This window comes from Marmota flaviventris, chromosome 17, assembly GCF_047511675.1.
Source record: "Marmota flaviventris isolate mMarFla1 chromosome 17, mMarFla1.hap1, whole genome shotgun sequence".
Taxonomy (NCBI): Eukaryota; Metazoa; Chordata; class Mammalia; order Rodentia; family Sciuridae; genus Marmota; species Marmota flaviventris.
In genome coordinates, this window is record NC_092514.1 from 52,650,461 (window position 1) to 52,670,625 (window position 20,165).

Sequence of the window (20,165 nt, forward strand, 5' to 3'; positions counted from 1 at the left end):
GTATCCTGATCTCCTTAAACTCCACAGCTTTGCCACCCACGGTCCCCTGATGGCACCTGAAGCCTCGCCATCTTCCCTGCACAGGGCCCAGCAGCCTCCTGAATCAGTGGCCCTGTGAACAGAGCCCTGTCTCCAGCCTCTGTGCCTCTGTTTGTGCCATCCCCACCGCCTAGGCCACCCACCCCGTCACTGCTGCTCTGTGTCCACTAGTCCACATCTCCTCTGAGGACTCTTCCTGACCCTCCCAGCAAAATCCGCCACTCTGTGCATCCACCATGCACAGTACAAAGTTCTGCTGAAGACCAAAGGGCCCGGGTTGACCAGAAACTTCTCATGACAAAGGTCCCTTTTTATGAGCCCCGGATACCTCTTATACTGCCACATGCTGTGTTCTGATGGACGGTCAAAGTGCTTCATCTCAGCCACATGCCTCTCTCGCGAGACTCACGGGAGTTTCCAAGGGGGTGTGACACATCTTATTTTTACCTGACATTCTATGCCTGGCACAGGCATTTCAATGCCTTCTTGGGGACAAGGAGTGCTCTGAGGTATATATGTCACCATCCTCTTTGGTTTTACCCAGTTGTGTGCTAGTGCATAGGCATCTCTGTGAGATCTAGAGAAGGCTTTTCCAGGGGTGCAGTCAAGCCCAAGTGGTTGGGTTGGTGCCATGAGCAGGGACCAAATTTCAGCATCTACCTTCGGCCTCAGCAAAGTGTCCTTGTACAGTACTCAACCTGCACCACTGCATAGGGCAGCCCTGCCTCTGATGATTTACTTCACCATCAAGGCAGAACTCAGCCGACTCCTCTCATGCCCTAACCCCATCCTCACTCATTATCCCACACATGCCCATACTCCAATGGCATCTCCATCCACCTCGCTTAGAATCTCAGATCTTTCCATTCAACAAACTTGTCTGTTTTCCAGGTGATCCCAGAGCAAAGGTTCTTCCCCAGGGTCACTCAGAGCAGAAGGAGAAACAGACATCAGAGAGTGAACAGGGAGGAGTCTGGAGACAGAGGAGGTGCTTGCTGAGATGGAGAGATGGGACAGTTCCTAATGGCAAGTTCCTTAATTGCCACCTCTAGTGCTAGGCATAGATCACGAGTGCCCTAACACCTTGCTCTTTTGTCTGCAGGATCAGAGTGCAGGAACAGGGAGCTGGCCTAGCCAGGAGGAGCAGAGCCGAGGGCCCCGGCTCTAGTCCTGGGCTCTACCTGGGATCACACTGGCCCAGAGGACTCAGAATATTTTTTTTTGGGGGGGGGGTACCAGGGATTGAACTCAGGGGCACTCAACCACTGAGCCCCATCCCCAGCCCTATTTTGTATTTTATTAGAGACAGGGTCTCACTGAGTTGCTTAGCGCCTTGATTTTGCTGAGGCTGGCTTTGAACTCATGATCCTCCTGCCTCAGCCTCCTGAGCCACTGGAATTACAGGCAATTGCCACTGCACCTGACAGGACTCAGAATCTTTACCTTGCCCTCTATCTGCATCTCTGCTCCCTGCTCCAGGGCTCATACATCAGACCAAAAGGGGACTGAAGTTCTTCCTTCCCCACCCCTAGACCAACCCCTATTCTACCCAGACCACAGGTGAGCTTGGGTACCTCCAGGGAGGGGAAAGGAGGGCATGGGCAGCACCTCATCCTCCACAGCTGCCCTCCCCGGCCAGTTCTGTCAGCTCAGGTATCCCAGACAATGGTCAGAAGAGCAGAGCAGAGGATCAACCCCAAATGGGTAGCTCGCGCCCCTCACGCCCCACCAACCAGCCCAGTTCCCCGCCCACTGGCACTGTCTCCACGTGGCTGTCTCGGGAGTCCTCCCCGACAGGAGAAACAAACTGTTCTGCAGACAGTGGGGTCTGGAGGCTCCACTTGGTAGACAAAAGACAATGCATTATAATTATATTTTCAATTAGCCCTTCACTTTTCTCCTGCACTCACTAACCAAGATCCAGGAAGAAAAGGCTGATTTTAATCATGAGTTTCTCTGCATTCATTAATGGGGTCAGAGTCAGGTGCCATTATTGCATGCAGACTCCGGGAGAAGAAAGCATCCCCGCCCCAGGGAGACTTCTTCAGCGCCACATTCGAGGCAAGGGGCAGGACTGGGACCCACTCCCCAAAAGGGGCTGTACCAGCCTCCCTCAGCCTCAGCCCAAGGCTTCTAAGTCCACTGCTAAGGTCTGGTACATCAGACCTTGTCTACAGAAAAGACCAGCCACAGGGAGCTCCTAATCTGATGGGAGACACCTAGTTCCTGTCCTTAGGAAACTTGGCCTGATGGCAAAATATCAGGGAATACCTAAAACGACTTTCCTCAATCTGGGCTTTCCCATGGAACACGGATGGATATTATCATTTAATTATATTATTAACAGCAATAATAATTATGTCATTTATTAAGTGCTTATAATGTGCCAGATGCTGCATGAAGTTCTTTTATACATTATCTTATTTAATCCCCAACAACCCTTTGACATGAGCACTGTATATTTATTAATTTTTTCAATGAAAATATATGGTTTTGGGAGGGTACTGGGGATTAAACTCAGGGACACTCAGCCACTGAGCCATATCCCCAGCCCTAGTTTTTATTTTATTTAGAGACAGGGTCTCACTGAGTCTTAGTACCTTGCCATTGCTAAGGCTGGCTTTGAACTTGAAATTCTTCTGTTTCAGCCTCCGAAGCCCCTGGGATTACAGGCACAAACCACTATCCCGGAAAAAATGTACTTTTTGACAACATTTTAAGTTTACATGTAAAATAAGATTTTATGTTTTCTTTTAAAATATTCTACTTTTACTATTTTCAATCTGACAACTTTATGAACAATAAGAATTAAAACTTAAATATATGCCCTTACCCTGTCATTTTTTATTTTTTTCATTTACTTTTTGGTACATAATAGTGGGCTTCGTTATGCCATATTCAACCACGCACATAACTTCATCAACCTCTTTTCCTGTACCTCCCCTTCCTCTCTTCCTACTCTGATCCACTTGCTCTGATCTGTATATTATTTTTCCCTTTTTATGAATAAGGTGAAGGAGCTTAGGGAGTTCATAATGGTTAAATAACTTGCCCAAGGTCAAGGATGGTGAGTGGTGGGGGCAGAATTCCAATCTAATCCCCCCACCCCCACCCCAGTGTTAGGGATTGAACTCTGGGCCTCCTGCCTGCTAGGTAAGTGCTGTATCACTGAGCTACAATCTCCAGCCTCCAATCCAGAATATTCTTAACCACTCTGCTCTGCTTCACTTCTCTTGACTTAAAACCTTCGTGTGGACAAGTAATTCCACTGGTCATGTTTGTTTTTCCTTATGGAACCTGATTGCTAAAGATGTGGGTGAGTGTGGGCCTTTCAGAGGAAGTCGATAGAGAAGGAAGGAGCCATGGTGAGCAAACCCAGGTCCCTGCACTCCTGGGCCAGCTGTGCATTTGATGGCAGGGCAGGGCCTGGTAATAAGATAGGGATAGGCACTGTTAACTCTGATCAGCTAGCAGTGACAATCTATTTCTGAAACTGGGTGATGCCTTCAGACCCTTCCTATGGGCACAGCTGAGGAGCTATAAATGCCAAGAAGCAAGGCAGACTGGCCACCAATGTGGGCAGAGAAGTCTGCCCACACAATCTCTGGGCCTAAGGGACAAGGGTTAGGTTCATCTATGCGATGGGCTTACAGTTCTACTTCTAAACCCCAAGTGGGTTTAGAAGGACCAGTGTGCACGTGTCCTGCATCAGGAATGCATTAAAGTCTGCTGGGGATTCTTGCTCCTCCCTGGAACTGTCTGCGTGGCACTCTCCACACTGTGTTAAAACTGTCATGTGTCCCCCCTTCCTTCATCTCAGTTCTCTGACAACTCTCATCTTACCTGTGCTCAATAAATCCATAATCAAGGACTGGGTGCCCCAATGTAACTGCAAAGAGGTCCCCAAAAGGGTCCAAGACATGACAGCTTAAAAGGTCCAAGCACAGGGTACAGAGTATTCTCCCAGCCCTGGGCTCTGTGGTGTGTTTACCCACTACCTGGCTAATAGAAGGACTGCACTGTGGGCCCCAGGGGACCCCCCCCCCCCCGGGGCCTGTCTCTGGCAGCCCAATCCCTCATTTACCTCCTGTCCCTCTATACAAGGTTCAGGCCATAGGAGGGAGCCAGCTCCTGCACCTCCAGGAGTTCTAGGAAAGCAGAAGAGGCAGCCAGACAGAACCTTCCACATGGGGGTGCTGGAAGAGCGCAGGAGAGACGAAAGCAGCGCTCAGAGGCTCAGTCACCCGGGTGGCAGAACCAGATTGTTAGCTGACAGCTCCCTGTCCCCTGAGGGTCCCCAAGAGGCAACCAAGACCCCATCACCCTTCTGTTTCTCTTCTATTGCTCTTTGGGGCTCCCAGTCAAAGTGGAAAAGCACGCAAGCGGCAGATGATCAGGATTAGAATCCCGCCTCTGCTAGTCAACAGGTGGGGACCTTACCCACGGCTCTCCACCTCCCCAAGTGACCTGTAAAATGGGCCAATGACCCCACCTCCTCTGGCTGGGGCGGGCGCTTGGATGTGGGTCTCCCGCGCATCCCGCCCTCAGCTCGTGTTTCCTTCTCCGTCCCCCTCCGCTCCTTTTTCTTTTTTCTTTTTTCAGTCCCTCCCTCCTGCGCCCTTTTTCTTCTCAGCTCAGCAGTCCTAGCCAAACCGCAGCCTTTAGCAATCCTGCGCGCCCACCCGGCGCCCAGGGAGCCTCCGGGCGGCCGCCACCCGCCCGCGGCCCCACCGCCCCCCCCCCCCACCGCGCTACCCCCGGCCGGTCCCCGGGGCACAGCCTGCCAGACTGCCCGCTGGCAGGGTCGCCCGAACCTGAACCTGCCCCGGCCCGCCTTACGCGAGGTCGCGCCCCACCTCAACCTACCCTGTCCACCCGGGGTCACACCCAAACCCGCCATCCCGCGTCCTGCCCTCCTCCTTGTCCTCGTCCTCCCCGCTGGCAGCGGCGCCCAGTCCCAGCTGCCGCCCGGGCCGCGAGGACAAGGCGAAGCGGGACGCAGCGGCCAAGGCCGTGCCCGGGTGGCCGAGGGCACCGGGTGGGGCGGCGGGCTCGGCCGCCAGGACTGAAAGCCCCAGCCTGACCGCAGCCCGAGGGCGACGCTGCAAATAGCCGCGGTTTCCAGCCGGTGCCCTGCCTGCCTCCCGGCCTTCCGGACCTTTGGGGTTTTCTCTCCCTGCTTTCCGCCGCCCTCTCTGCTCGGCCAGATGCCTCCTGCCTCGTCCCCGCTGGGCGCCCACCACATCCTGCCCCCCGCGGGGTGGTTCCTGCACCCGCGAGGACCGGAGCTGGCACCGGGGCCAGGAGACCTGCATCAAGATCCAGAGCTCCTGGGGTCTAATAGTCACAATTAAGTTAGAGTTTATTAAATATTGTGCAGAGCACTTTCCTAGTAGGACTTCATGAAATGTTCAGCATGCCCTATGAGGGGCAGCTTCAATTTGCCAATGGTGAAACTGAGACTACCTTACTCTTTAGGGGCTAAGGTCACCCCCTTTACATCTGCAAATGGAAGGCCATCTCTTCTGTCCAAAGGCCCATGCTGGGTCTGCCTGCAGCCTTCTTCCCAGTCAGGCCCCAGGGAAGATGGGAAGGCACTGACTGGGAAGCTGGTCTGCCACTACTTCTCAGTGTCATCTAGAGCAAGCCCAGACTGCCTCAGTTTCCATATCTGTAAAATGAAGAGGATGAAAAGCAAAATTCCATCAGTTTTTTTAATTGTGGTACTGGGGATTGAACCCAGGGCCTTATGCATGCAAGGAAAGCACTCTACCAACTGAGCTATATCCCCAGCCCAGTAAAACCCCATTTGTATGAAAGAACTTGATAACAACAGTGGAAAGCCCAAAAGAGAATGTGAGGCATTAAGCATCCTGCCCTTAGACTTAAGTAAGAGTCAACAGGATACCTCTCTGGAGTGCTGAGAGGGACCAAAGGCCAGCCCAGGCTTGGGAGAAATAGGCTGAACCAGAGAACTGTAGCAAATTCTGGGATTCTGAAGCTATCCTGGCTGGGACCCACCAAAGAGATTCCTGGATGAGGGGAGTCCCCTCCAAATACTTGATGCTAGCCCTTATTTAGCTCTGTCTTAGCTGGCCTGGACTCAGAGTGAATGCACAGTTATTATGGACCAATTGCGTGCCAAGTACTGTCTTTCACAGCCCCCTTCTCAAAGAGCTCACAGCACAATCAACTACCACATAGCCAACTAGCAGGGCTGCCCTGTGCCCAGCTGGCCCATTTGGGAGAACTGGAGCCAACCTCCTTCTTCCAGGGTGTGCAGCCTCCCTCTAGGATCTGTTGCTCAGTGATCAAAACAGGCTGAGTTCCACTCTCCCCTCAGGCGCTACCCTTGTTCAGTACACAACCTACACAGCCTCTCACAGCAGTCTTTGGAGAACCATAAGAGATGTATTGGAAAAGAGGCCAATTAATTCTTGCTAGAGACGGGATTAGAGACAGAAAAACCCTAATAAGGGGGTGCACAGTAAGTGGGACCAAACTTGAAGGATGATTGGGAGTTTACCAGGTGGAAAGGAACATCCGGGCAGAGGCAATGACAAACTAAACCATGAGGGCGGGAAGTCTCACCCTGTCCTGGGAGCAGATGGTGGGTTGGAGTCTCAGGCAGGGCAAGAGAGGCTGGCACATGCCAAACAGAATTTAGCCTATCTGCCACGGATAATAGTAAACAGGCATTACATATTTACCATCAAGCACTGTGCTGAGTGTTCCGCATGCATTATCTCATTACATCAAATTTTGGAAAGAGTGCTATCGTTAACCCTGTTTTACATGAGGGTTCTAAGGTCACACAGTCATTCAGAGAGGAGGCTAGAATTGGAATTCAGGTCTCTGAACAAGCCCTGGTTCTAGACTTCTGATGGGTGGACAGACAGATGGATGAATGGATACCTGGGTGAAGAGGGAGAAACTGAACAGGGAAGGTTTGTGATATAGCTCAGTTGGTAGAGTGCTTGCCTTGCATGCACAAGACCCCTGGGTTCAATCCCCAGCAGAAGGGGAGCTAGATGATGGGGTACTAAGTTCTGGGAGGAAGACTCTCTGAACAGGGGAGCAGGCATCAAAGGGGGAGGAGCCACCTGTTTCTTCCTCTTTCCAACATGAGGTCCCCTGGGGGTTGTGGGCCTGGAGCTGGACGCTGCACACCCCACACACTATGCCATTGTGCACTGCCCCTGGAGGGAGGCAGCCAGAGGTGAGGCTGGTGTTGCATCAGAGTGCTAAGCCCTGGATCAAATGTTGGGGGCACAGCAGGGGGAGGTCTGATCCCTCCTCCTGAGCAGCTCAGCCCATCATTGGCCTTCCCAGACCAGAGGCGGCACAGGAAATGTCTCCGGGTCAAATAAGCTGAGAAAGGAAAGCAGAACAGCTGGAAGGACCAGAGGACAGGGGAGCTTCCCCTCCTACACTCAAGCAGCCAAAAGGCAGCCACTGGAGACGGTGTCTTCAGGCTGAGAGGGGCTCCCAGAGGGTCCTCAGTCAGAGCACGCGCACCATGCTACCCTGCCTCACCCTGCTTCTCCTGATAGGGCCGTCAGTATGCAACACAACAGGTGACAGTGGAGAGGAACTGGCACTCAGCGCTGAAGCAGGGCCCTGGGTGACCCTGATCCTAGAGGTAACTTTGGGGAGAAGCTCTGTGCAGGGCAGGGGGTGACCCATGGTGGAGGGGTGGAAGATCCCTTCCACACCTGCTTGGAGAGCAGCCGGTACACTGTACACTCAAGGCAGGTCAGCTGACTCCCCCCTGTGACTAGCTTCAAGGCCATGACCAAAGAGGTCACGGCTCACACGACTGAGAGCATTAGCTGTGTGTGTGTGTGTAATGTATGTGTGTAAACACTTATTTAACACATATTGTATTCCTAGTACTGTCTAAATGCGTTATAAACACTAAACACATTTAATCTGTATTTCAACCTCATGGGGAGAGTACTATTATCATCCCTATTTCACAGATAAGGAAGTAGAGACAGAGAGGTCAAGTAGTTTGTCCAAAGTTGCATAGCTTCAAAAGCAAACTGCGCACTTTGTCCAAGATCTTATTTTGTGTATCTCTGTATCAGAAATTTTCTAGAATATCCTTTTGAGGGGATCAACTTTGGGCAAGGTCACTGTTTTTTCACACATGTAGAAACACTTTTATTTCCTGACCAGTACTGACATGATAGCAGTCTTGTCTATTCCCCTGAGCACTGTCACTAGGGAGAAATCTAAAAACTGGAGACCCAACATTGCTACCACCCAAACCACAACCAAAATCTGATCTGATTTGATTCAGAAGACAAAGACCTTTGACCTTGGAGCTCCCAGTTCAACCAGGGAGAGGGGCTAATAGACCAGAGACAAACAGGTAAATAAGAGACTAGTGCTCAGAGCTAGGTACGGTGAAGCACAGCATGGTCCAGGGCCATGCTGAGGTCTTTGGAAGTTCTTAGAAAATGGGGCCAAAGGAAGGAAGACTTGTGACATGGCAATCATAGTGATGGTTTTCTTTCTGGTTTAAACATGGAACTGTGGGTAGCAAGAAGGCAGCGGGCATGGGAGACGTGGGCTCAAGTCAGCTTCTCCACCGGCGCCTGCTTCTCTCTAGACCTGTTTCTTTACTTGCAAAGTGGGGAGTAGGCATGATACCCAAGATCTTCCTTGAGCTTTGACCGCTTTAGGGAATCTATGCCAAATGGTGGGGAACCCGACAATATGAGAAGCCCGGCTGTGTGAGGGCGCACTCTGGATGGAGCCGTGTGGGGACGGTTGTCAAAAACTCCAGCAAGTTCTGCGGGCTTTCTGCCGTTCCCATCCTTAGTCTCCTTTCACTTTCCTCTGCCTTCCAAGATGCAGGACTTAGAGTACAGGTGGAGAGACCCGGTTAAAAAGCTGGAGAAACTTCCAAACGCTGTGGGTTGCTAAGCATTACTGTAGGAGGCTGGCGCTTGGAGACACCTTCCCAATGATCTGCTCACTCCTCAGTTCAGGGCTCCCTGCCTGCTGTCTTCTCTGGAGCTGGGGATTTGGGTTAAACAGTATGGAGGGCTCCACTGAGGGAAAGATCTTCCTGAGTGAAAAGGAATGGATGCCTTCTAATGTCCCTCCAGAAACCCAGTGGCTAGGAAAAGGGTCAGTCCTATTTAAACTTTAAAGGGCCATTCTCTCCCACTTGCATTTGAAGGCTGCCTTTTACCAAGGCAAAGTGGTTTTCATGAGCTTCTCAGAAATGGGTCCAAATCTCCAAAGAGTCTTCTCTGGTTTCTGGCCAGGCTGGGCGACTCCAGCCTGAGACAGCTGCTCCAGCCACTGACGACCCAGGGAGGAGACAGATGGGAAGTGAATGAATTAGTCCACAGCTTAGAAAACAATCCACTCTTGATCCCAAAAGTTGGGACAAAAAAGACTGTGAAAGGCCTGTGAGTTCCCATTGCCCCCAGACAGGTCCACGCTGGTCCTGCTGGAGTGGGGGCTCCAGCACTGCCCTGGAGAAAAAAAAGGATGGAAGAAAGAGCCCCTGATCCGATCTCAGCTCCCAGTCTCTGGGAAGGTGCCTGCATACTCTGGGCCCTGTCTGCCTGACTTCAGGCTTCCTGGAAAAGGAGGTCCCATTCCTTTCCCTGTTCCCAGAAGGATCCTATTCTGGGTTATAGAAAGGACCACCACTTCTGGGGCTCATGCTAAGAAGGGAGAGAGAAAGGGCTTTAGCCAAGGTCCTGGAGGTAACAAAGGAGGGAGAACTTAAACCCACAGACTTGGGTCAAGATGTTTGTCCTGTCAGCTCAAGGATTAAAATGACTGCCCAGGGTAACAGCCTCCCCACCCCCCCCACCCCCCCACCCCCCCACCCCCCCACCCCCACCCCCACCCCCACCTGCTGCTGGAAGGCACAGACCCCAGGGTAGGCAAATCTGGGACAATAGGGGAAGTGCCCAGGGCAAGGAAGAGAGCCAGAGTTTAATGGGGGTCTCTTCCTTGCCTATGTTGGGGATGTTTCCTAGAGCAGAATTCTGGGAGTCAGACTTTTGAATTCTGATTCAACCACTTGTGTGACCTTGGACAAGTCACTTACTCACCTTACATCTTAGATGGCCTGGGTTCATCTCTCACTTTCTAGCTGGGTGATCTTGGACATATTTAATCTCTCTGTACCTCTGTGTTTTCATCTGTAAAATGGTGACAGTAGAAGTACTGGGTAGTGTTTTCATAAGGGTTTGGTGAGCATTAAATTAGTTGCTACATTAAAACCCTCAGAACAGTGTCAGTAACTTAGTAGGTAACGTGTTAGCTGGTAAATATTATAATGCACAATAGGATGGAAATATGCAAATGAGCTCAGTGCCAGCACACAGCAAGTGTCCTGTGACTGAGCTGCTGTTATTGAGATTGTTACTGCTGAGGATTTCCTCCTCGACAGCACCCCCCCACCCTACTGTTAACTCTCTGCTTCTTCAGGAGATCCCTGTCCCCAGCATTCAGCTCCAGCTGCAGGAGGGGAAGAGGAGCAAGGCAAACCAGTTCTTTGGGCTGATGGGGAAGCAGGTGGAAGGTGAGTGACAGTCACATGCAGGAGCCCAGCAAAGCGTGGTTCTGAATAGGTCCTGAGAAGGGGCCCTAGGTTAAAGCAGTGAAGCTTGGATCAGTTACTCCAGTCCAGAAGGGGTCACTCCTGAGATGAGGTGGGGTAGATCATCCATGTAAATTATGATCCTTGGGGAATGTTAACAATGACAACAGGCAACAGACGTAAATAGAGACTGTCCTGGCATATGGGGAGCACAGACACCTTAATGGTGGGGCAAACATCTTGCACTCTATCTGGTGTCCCTGGCTTCCATTCCTGGGTGACTTTGGGGAGTAGCAGTAAAGCTAGAGGCCAAAGTCAATACACGAGCAAAGCAACCAGCCAAGCTTTTTAGTTGTTTCTTTGGCTCAAACAGAATTACTAAAATAAACCTCTGTTTCCCAAGGGCACTGCCAACGTGGGAGTCCTGCCTAGGGGGGAAAGGAGGTTGCAAGCGGTTTTCTCCTTGCTTATTGTCAACATCCTATTTTGGGGGGGTGAGGGGGTACCAGAGATTAAACTCAGGGGCACTCGACCGCTGAGCACCGTCCTCAGCCCTTTTTATATTTTATTTAGAGACAGGATCTCACTGAGTTGCTTAGTGCCTTGCTGTTGCTGAAGCTAGCTTTGAACTTGCAATCCTCCTGCCTCAGCCTCTGTAGTCGATGGATTACAGGTGTGCATCCTATTTCTTAAGTGGTCATGCTCAGTGATGGTGAGGACATGAGGAAACTGGCATTTTTATTCACTGTCTATATCCATCAAAATCGAAAATGTGCATGCCACTGATCAAAGTATTCATTTTAACTCTTTTTAATATGGAGAATTTGGAAATAACATAAAGACCATCATGGGGGAAAGACTGAAATATATTAGGCACATACATAACCTCAAAGACATTTAAAAAGATGAGGCAGCTGAGCACAATAGTGTATGCCTGTAATCCCAGCATCTTGGGAGGCCGAGGAAGGAGGATTGCAAGTTCAAAGCCAGCCTCAAAGCCAGCCTCAGCAACTTAGCAAGGTCCTGAGCAACTTAGTGAGAACCTGTCTCTAAATTTAAAAACATAAAAAGGGCTGGTGATGTGTCTCAGTGTCCCCTGGGTTCAATCGCCAGTTCAAAAAAAAAAAAAAAAACAAACAAAAGAGGCAGATTTGTGGGCAGATATGGAAAGAGCTCTAAGATATATGGTTAAAAGAAAAAAGCAAGTTACAGAACAAATATACATGATAGAAGCCTACTTGTTTAAAAAAAATACATACTTACACATATATGCAAACTCAGGAAAAGTTCTAGAAGGATAAACATCAAACTGTAAGTAGTGGTTGTATCAAGGACAGGAAGTAGAGAATGAGGGAGATAGAATGAAGAGGAACTTTTTTACTGTACAAACCTTTACATGGCTTGGGTTTTAAAACAGTGGGCGAGTATTCAAGGACTACTTCTGCAGTTAAAAAAAAAAAGTATACATATAAAAATAGAGAAAACCAACTTGTGACCAGTTTTGGCCTTAGTTTCCTCTTCTACAAAATGAGTTTGGGAATAGGCCATTTCCAAGTTCTCTTCCCAATCCAACAGCCCAGGAAGAGCAGGGGATGGAAAAGAAAGATTTCCTGAGTATGACAGTTTAATCTCCTTATCACCAGTGGGGACTCAGCTTCCAGTGGGGGAAGTCCCTTCCCCAAGGATGCCCACCCAGCAGGTGCCAGGCACCAATGAGGCCAAAGTGTGTGTATCACATTACTCCTCACTGCCTTCTGCCCGGAACACTCCTGCTGTCACTTGAGGACACCAGGGGAATGACTATAGCTCCAATGAAGACCCCCCCCCCGCCCTACCTCCCCAAGCACCCAAAAGGGGTGGCCCAGTCTTCATTCCTTCTTTTTCCTTCCCCCAGGAATACCTCCCATCCAGCCAGAGAGAGCAGGTAAGTGTTGCCCAGACCTTCTCTCCGCATGCTGTCTGGGGATGGGCAGGCTGTCCCGGTCACTAGCAAATCAGAAATGCAAGGCTGGCATTGCAGTGCAGAGGGTGGGGCCAGTGTGGTTTGGCCAAGTGCTGGGCTTTCTGGTTGTTTCCATAGAGGGTGGTCCATGCATGCCTCGGGAATGCTTGCAGGGCTGGGAGGAGACAGGGGTGAGTCTAGTTCTGCCAAATTTCAAAATCACTTTGGATCTAAATCCTAGAGTTGGAAAAGTGAATCAAAGATCAGAAGTGCTCAAAGCTTCAATCCCCTGCATACTGCAGGATCTTAAAAGTGAAAATCTGATTAGCCATTACCCTGCTAAAACCTTTCAGCTGAAAGGGAAAAACAAAATCAAAAGAAACCAAACCAGCCTGTACCTATGACCCCTGAGTGCTCTCGGGATCAAGCCCAACCCCAGCATACTTTTTGGGCCTCACTGACTTGACTCTGGCCCATCCCTGGCTGCTGTCCTCCCTGACCACCTGCCCTGCCCAGCCAGTGTGGTCTCCTCAGCCTGGGCACTAGATTCTCCTTGGCATAGTGCACTGTGCTGTCCTGCCAGGTCACACAGCTGGTGTTCCCAGCCCTCCAGTGCACAGGCTCCAGATCTGCCATCCCTCTGTATCCCAGATACACAGTCTAGTTTCTTCCAAAAGAAGCACCCACTATTGGGCTGGGGATATAGCTCAGTTGGTAGAGCGCTTGCCTTGTATGCACAAGGCGCTGGGTTTGATCCCCAACACCCCCCCATCCACCCCCACACACTAGGTGCTAGGAAAAACAGATGGGAGAATGGAAGAAAAAGAAGAAATCAGGGTTGGGGCTGTAGCTTAGTGGCAGAGCTGCTCACCTAGCATGCATGAGGCACTGGGTTCAATCCTCAGCACCACATAAAAATAAATAAATAAAATAAAAGCATGCTGTCCATCTACAACTACAAAAAAAAAATTAAATAAAAAAAGAAGAAATCAATGAATGTAGACATGAAAGAATGAAACAATCCAGGGTAACCCTCAACTCCAAGATGATTGAGAAATGACTCCATTTTCAAGGTCCCAGCTTTGGCTCCGGTTCTGCCCTTCACTGGTATCCACGACAATGGTTCTCTGTTGCCTCTCTCTTCTCTCCCTCATCTTTCTCTCTCACCAGGGTATAAGCTGGGACAAATGGCCCAGGCCCTCCTGAGCAGGAGGGGATCATCCATGGAAGGTAAGCGAAAGCCCCTGGTGGGCCACAGGGACATCATAGGAAAGTGGCCTTGCATTTTGCTGCCAATCAGACAGAACAGGCTTCCACAAGCCACCAGCAGTAGCCCCTTGGGAGAGGGTAGGGGTGTAGGGAGGTGATCCCTGATGATTCAGAACAGAAATAACATGGCTCTGAAACTGTGCCCTCCCCACCCCAACATGCCCCAGCACACTCTGCTCTGCCCGTGGGGGCCAGCTGAACCCACAGACAGTGATGTGTAGTTCTCCATCCTGAAACATGCCCTTACTCCCTCACTGTCCATAAAGTCCTAGTCCTTCCTATTGAGAGGGTGGTGAAGAGATTCACTGCCTTCATCAAATGTCATTAAGTGCACATCATTCTGAGATGGGTACTATCCTAAACAGTTACCAGTTTACACCTCTGGCAGGCGTCAGGCATGGAGGCTGGTAAGTGAATTGGGCAGGGAAAAGTCACAGGTCTGGAGAGCCCACACAAGAAGAGGATAAATGGGTGCCCCAGAGGTCAAAGATACTTATGAACCTGAGCTCTAGGCTGCCTTCCCTAGTGACTAACCTCTTCCTCTGAGCACAGACTTTGGGGTCCCTCCCTTACTCCCCAAATAGAACATCTGCTTGGGAAAGGTCTCTATTTTCCCCTGAGATTTTCTTGACATGTTTGAACCACTCCATTTAAAGGACCCTGGAAGTCACCCCAACACCAAATAGAAACGAGTGCCACAGGCATGCTGTGCACAGGAAGCTTAGAAGCTGTTGTTTTTTGGAGATGGAAAGCAATTTGTTCCAAGTCACAAGTAAGCTAATAACAGAGCCAGGACTAAAAGCTATGTCTCCAGTTTCCTGATCCATGGCACCTCCCATGTCCCCAGGCAGGCCTTTGGGACTTTTGAATGCCGCTTCCTCTTCTTTAGAGTAAATAACTAAGGATTGGCTCCATCCCTGTTCTGGAGGCACTTATGATTGAATAATGGAAGATATGGCAGCAGGTCTGTAATTCTGCCACCCTAGATAGCTACAGACAGAAGAAACATGAGAGGGAAATGGAGGGCCCTGGGCAGTGACTAGGGAAGGCCTTTCAGAGTAGGGGAGACATAAGAGCCCCCTAACCACCATCTGTGTACAAAACTCTCCCCAGACACAGAGGATGAGGACCCAGGTTCAGAGTGAGAGCCTCCAGAGGATGCAAGACGTCTTCCCTGGATCTCACTGCCGACTTTCTCCTCCCGGGGTCTTCGATCCTGCATGCTGGCAATCCACACCAGCCCCACACTGAACTCACTGGGCTTCTTCCAGGACTCTCCGTGACAAGCTGTGGTACATAGATGCACTGTGGTCACCCTGGTGAGCAGGAGTGGCCCTGCCCTCCCCCCACATGTTGTGCATCACCAGAGCTAGCTTCACAGCACACAAGCAGGGACTCAATAAATGAATGACCACTGAATGGCTTTCTCTGTGGTGTGTGTTGGGGTGGGGGGTGGGGGTAGAGGGCAGGATGTCAGCAGGCCACCAGGCTTTTATCAGAATTGCAAAGGAAGCCTACTCAGCCCAGGTCCTGTTCTCAGATGGGAAAACAGGCTTGGGACACAGGTAATGAGGTCCTACACAGAGAAACAGGGAAGAGACCACAGGGTGAGGAGATGCAGCAGGTATTTTGGAGTGGGAGGGACTGAGGGCAAGGGAGACTTTTCCCCTTTAGGCTCCTCATCTTCTCTACCCCAACCATGACCTCAAGGGTTCAAATCCACACATCTCCTGATTTGGAGAACTGGGTCCCAGGTCACTCATCAATTCCTTTGTATAAGGTGGCCCCTTTGCCTTTAAGACACAGTGATCCCATTTCTGAGTCTTGGAAAGAGCACTAGGGGAACAGAACAGCTTCCAGCCTCAGGAGGTCCCCAGTGTGTTGGGGGGACCCTTGTCCTTGCCCTTGTAGTTTGAGGCAAGTGTGACACAGAGGAACCCAGAATGCCTAGAAAGAAGCCTATTAGCCAGAACGAAGCCCCAGGGGAAACCTAAGCAATGAGAGGTTCTGAACCAGGAGTGAGTTGGAAATTATGTGGGGAGGTTCAGCTGTAAAGGAGATCCATTCATTCACCAGGCCACAAGACTTGTTAAGCTTCTGTCACTCAAAAAAAAAAAAAGGTTAGTTTTTCTGGACATTTGAGTCTTGTCAGGGAATGTGGGTGGGAGTAGGTTATATTTAAAAGGAGGGGAAAGCAGGCCTTGATGGAGGGCAGGACCTTCATCTAGGTGCCAGGGAAGTGACAGGAAGGCTGATAAGGGGAAGCCAAATGGTGCCAGCACAACCTGTGGCTCCTTCCATCTGACCTGTAGTGACTCTGTCCTAAGACTGCCTGCTCATTGTAAACCCAGAACACACCCTGAGCCTTTTTTCTTTTTTTTTTTGGCAGGAGCTGGTGCAGGGGATTGAACTCAGGGGCACTCCACCACTGAGCCACACCCCTAGCCCTATTTTGTATTTTATTTAGAGACAGGGTCACATAGTCACTTAGTACCTCGATAAGTTGCTGAGGCTGGCTTTGAACTCAAGATCCTCCTGTCTCAGTCTCCCAAACTGCTGGGATTACAGGTGTGCGTCACCATGCCCGGCTCCTGAACCTCTGTTTTATCTCACACCTGTCATGTCCAATGATGCATATGGGAGCAGGGGACAGTGCAGGCTTCCTAGGAGTCTTACACTGCCGAACTCTCCCTTTAAGGAGCTTCCTAGCCTCCCCAGTGCCCATTTCACCCTAGCCCCCCCATCCAATGGTTGGTCCCAAGGGATGGGTTGCTTCAATAACCCAACTCAAGGAGCAGCAAAAGGGTTTATGACTTTATCCATGTGTTTGAAGTTTGGGAGGTTTAGAAAAAACCAAACATTTAATAATTTTCCTCAATACGCTAGCACTTCCCTAGAACCTCAGATAGGACTGGGAATATGAAAGAAGTGAGAGGAATTTGCCCTGATGACCTAAGGTCCTTAGAAGAGAACCAAGATGCACTCACTCTGGAAAGCCCACAGCCTTCTTGCCAATCATCTCTTTGGAACCCACCATGTTCCCTCAAGCTCCAGTTCCAGCACATGCCATTCCCTTTCCATTTTGTGGGTTCTTATTCACAGGTCAATTTCTCCATAAAGTTTCCCCCTTGGGGAACTACCCATTCATTGCCTGCTCAGTGTTCCCAAAGCACCTTACACACTTTCTTCCATTCACACTCAATAGAAAATGTGTTGCTCTAATTAGTTTGCCTCAAGGTCAGGAACCTCACCTTAATTATCTTTATACCCTCAGCTCAAACAGTAGTGCTTGATGCATAAGTGGTCCTCGGGAAGTGGGTTGGAGGGCTCACGTTTCCTGTCCACAAGGAGTCTGTCTCGAGGGAGCCAAAGTTAATGCAAGTAACTGAAGTAAATAACAGCAGCCACTGCTTAGTGAACATGGTGGGTAGTCCTTGAACTCTGCATGTCCGACACTGAACTTCTGATCTGCATCGCTACACATTAGTATACCCAGATGCCAAAGAAAGCTGGGAGTTACTCTTCACCTCTGATGCATCCTCTAGCTGTGGAGGATGTCAAATTCTTCCACTTCTGGCCATCTCCGCTAGCTCCACTAACATAAGCCACCCTTGGCCCTTCTTGGAAGGGAATGGCCTCCCCACAGTGTCTGCTTTCCATCTTGCTGCCATCCACTACTTTTTGTGTGTGTGTATGTGGTGCTGGGGATTGAACCCAGGGTCTTACGCATGCAAAGCAAGCGCTCTACCAACTGAGCTATATCCCCAGTCTTCCCCATGCCTTTTAAAAAAGGAAAATGGATTGTGCCCATCCCTGACCAGATCAGTGCTGCCCTGAGATAAACACAACAATCTTGTCAACACCTCCAAGGTCCTGTGCTCTCTGTTCTCTCCTCTCAATCCTCAAGCTCATTACCAGGTTCTCAGGCTTCCCCAACTGGACACTGCCCCAGTTACTCTACTTCTCTCCTGGGTTATCTTTTAGGTTCTAGGATAAAGACCCTTTTAAAGACAGGGCTTCTTAGTTCAAGTTCAACCAATCCTCTTTTGCTATGCTTTCATAATACCTTGTCCCATTCCTGTTAAACTGATCACAATTGAAAATAATTCGCCTCATCCAGGAGATTGCTAGTCACTCATGTAGCACTAAATCTCCTGTCCCAGGGCCTAATGACACTTATGAATACTTGGGTACTGAATGAATGTCAGGCCCTTTGCAAGACAATTCACCTTCACAACCACCATTCCTGGTCTGCAGATGAGTATAAGCCACTTTCTTGAAGTTACACAGGAAATGGCAGAGCCAAGATTTGAGTCAAGGCGGCTTCACTCCACATGCTCAAACCTGACACTTACAAGCCTCAGGTGAAATTATAAGTGGGGCCTCAAAGGAATTCCTTTTTAACTGGGCCTATTTGGGTAGGGGAAAAAAATTTCCCAATGTGTCTGACCCCAGCATACCAGAATCTCCAGAAGCTCCATCCAGATCAAATCATTTCAGAAATGTTACGTTCTCGCTCCTCTTTGGAAAATTCTAGTATGCATTAGCTTACTGGAGGTTTTGAGAAGTCCAGAAGTCAAGACATATACTGGTACTTACAGTGTTTTCCAAATTTATTTGACCACAGCACTCTTTGTTCATACTTTTGTATTTAATGGAAGACTTCTGGGGAATGTTGAAGTGGAGGCTTTCCCAGTAAACACAGAAAAGGGGATAATGGGCTAATTCAACTGCATGCTGAGGCTACGTAGAAGGGAATGATGAAGGCTATGAGGGCTGAGTCAGCTTATGGAAAAACTTGAAAGCCAGGATAAATACGAACTTAATCCAAGGAGCACAGGAGGTCACATGAATTCTTGAACAGGGAAGTGACAGGCTGTGTGTCAGTTGTAGAAGCACATTAATCCACTTCTAAGGAAGTGAGAATTCTAAAGCCAGTCAGAGGCCTCAGAAACAATTTTAGAGTTGGGATGTGCTGAATGACCACACTGGGGCTGAACTGACTGAGGGTGCCATTCACATAAGAGTTGCCCAAGATGGGGATCCTCCCCTGTGCACCTTTCAATCACAAGAAGGAAATTAATGGAAACTATAGGATCAAACTGAATTCTAGCCCTTCAGAAATCCTTTTTTATTCTGCCCCCAATACTGGGAATGGAACCAAGAGCCTTACACATGCTAGGCAAGTGCTTTTACCACTAAGCTATACCCCCAGCCCTCATTAAGTCCTGTCTCGCTTACCCTTTACTGTGTCAAACAATTCCAAAACATGGCTTAGAAGAATATTTCTCTGGGTTGGTGGGACTTAAAGCTGGATGTTTCATTAGCTTCCTATGGTGACAGCAGGGACCATTCACAAAGCTGCAGTGAGGAGTTTGAAATTGAAACTTTCAAGAAACCCAAGTGTGGACTTGTGGAGCTACCAGTTGTCCTACACATGGTCTCTTACTTTGTCTCCCTTTCCCTAGTGGTTTAGCCCAAGCTTCTAGCTTGAAGACATGTCAGCACATGTCCAATAGCAAAGGTGGAAGCTACCAGAAGCACTTCCATATCATTTTACCAGTCAGTCAAAATGAGTCATAGGTAAAAGTGGACCACTGATAGGAAGGAGCAGCACATACTTACGGGGGATGGGAGCAATTGTTGGTAGCCATCTTTGAAGATATCCAAAAGTTTAAGATTCTGGTAACTTTGGAATAAACATAAAGCAAGATGTTTCCAGAAACAAATACCAACTAAGAACAAAGACTGGCTTCTTGGAATGAACGTGACTTGGTTAAGAAAAAAGGTGTTTCTCTCTACATGGAACACTTGGCAGGTACCATGAAGCCAGAGCTGTACAACAGCACAGGTTATTCTCTCCACTCTTGGGCACAAGTAAACAAACTTCCAAGCCCCTAAATGGCGATGGCAGGACCTGTGTCTAAAGGTATTGCACAAGAGTGAAGAGGCAGACTGATATTTTGGCACCAGGGGCATTTTTCACCACCAGGCAATCCTTTTGTTTCTTTCTTAGTGACATTTATTGGCACTGTTGAAGACACCACAAAGGAAGTGAGCAATTACACTGCCCCCATCAGCAGGAGATAGTCTGGAAGAAGCAGTCTTACATGTTTGTGGCAAAAAGTGCTGGAGCAAAACCAGTTGAGGTCCAATTCTAGAATTTCATGATCCTGATGAACAGCAAAGGGTCGTTTCTGAATTCAACACGTGCTATTACTTAACAAAGAGGTTTTCATATTTTATTCTTTTGACGTGCAATTCTATACATTTTGTACGTATACATACCTGTGAGTCTCACAGGGAAGAGGGAAGCCAACGTTGAGAGACAGTAAGGCA

The 20,165-nt window shown here is 49.4% G+C and overlaps 1 protein-coding gene across 2 annotated transcripts; it reads left to right on the forward strand.

Annotated features, from left to right (window-relative positions):
* Positions 1-7,438: 7,438 nt before the first annotated feature.
* Positions 7,439-15,245, forward strand: Tac4 (tachykinin precursor 4). Of its 2 annotated transcripts, XM_027924762.3 has the most exons (6): positions 7,439-7,681; positions 10,504-10,597; positions 12,510-12,539; positions 13,728-13,787; positions 14,483-14,598; positions 14,940-15,245. In XM_027924762.3, exons 1-6 carry the CDS (start codon positions 7,559-7,561, stop codon positions 15,075-15,077), a joined length of 561 nt encoding a protein of 186 aa, XP_027780563.2. In that variant the 5' UTR covers positions 7,439-7,558; the 3' UTR covers positions 15,078-15,245. The 2 variants fall into 2 exon arrangements, with proteins under 2 accessions (XP_027780563.2, XP_071459042.1); XM_071602941.1 differs by lacking the exon at positions 7,439-7,681 and having other exon boundaries at positions 10,346-10,597.
* The last annotated feature ends 4,920 nt before the right edge of the window (positions 15,246-20,165 follow it).

What these genes read in the sequence shown, in the direction of transcription:
- Tac4 (XM_071602941.1), top strand. Translation starts at nt 10,372, where the DNA reads ATGCAAATGAGCTCAGTGCCAGCACACAGCAAGTGTCCTGTGACTGAG. An exon ending in CATCCAGCCAGAGAGAGCAG is followed by an intron (nt 12,540 to 13,727) that starts GTAAGTGTTGCC and finishes CTCTCTCACCAG; the next exon opens with GGTATAAGCTGGGACAAATG. An exon ending in CAATTTGTTCCAAGTCACAA is followed by an intron (nt 14,599 to 14,939) that starts GTAAGCTAATAA and finishes AACTCTCCCCAG; the next exon opens with ACACAGAGGATGAGGACCCA.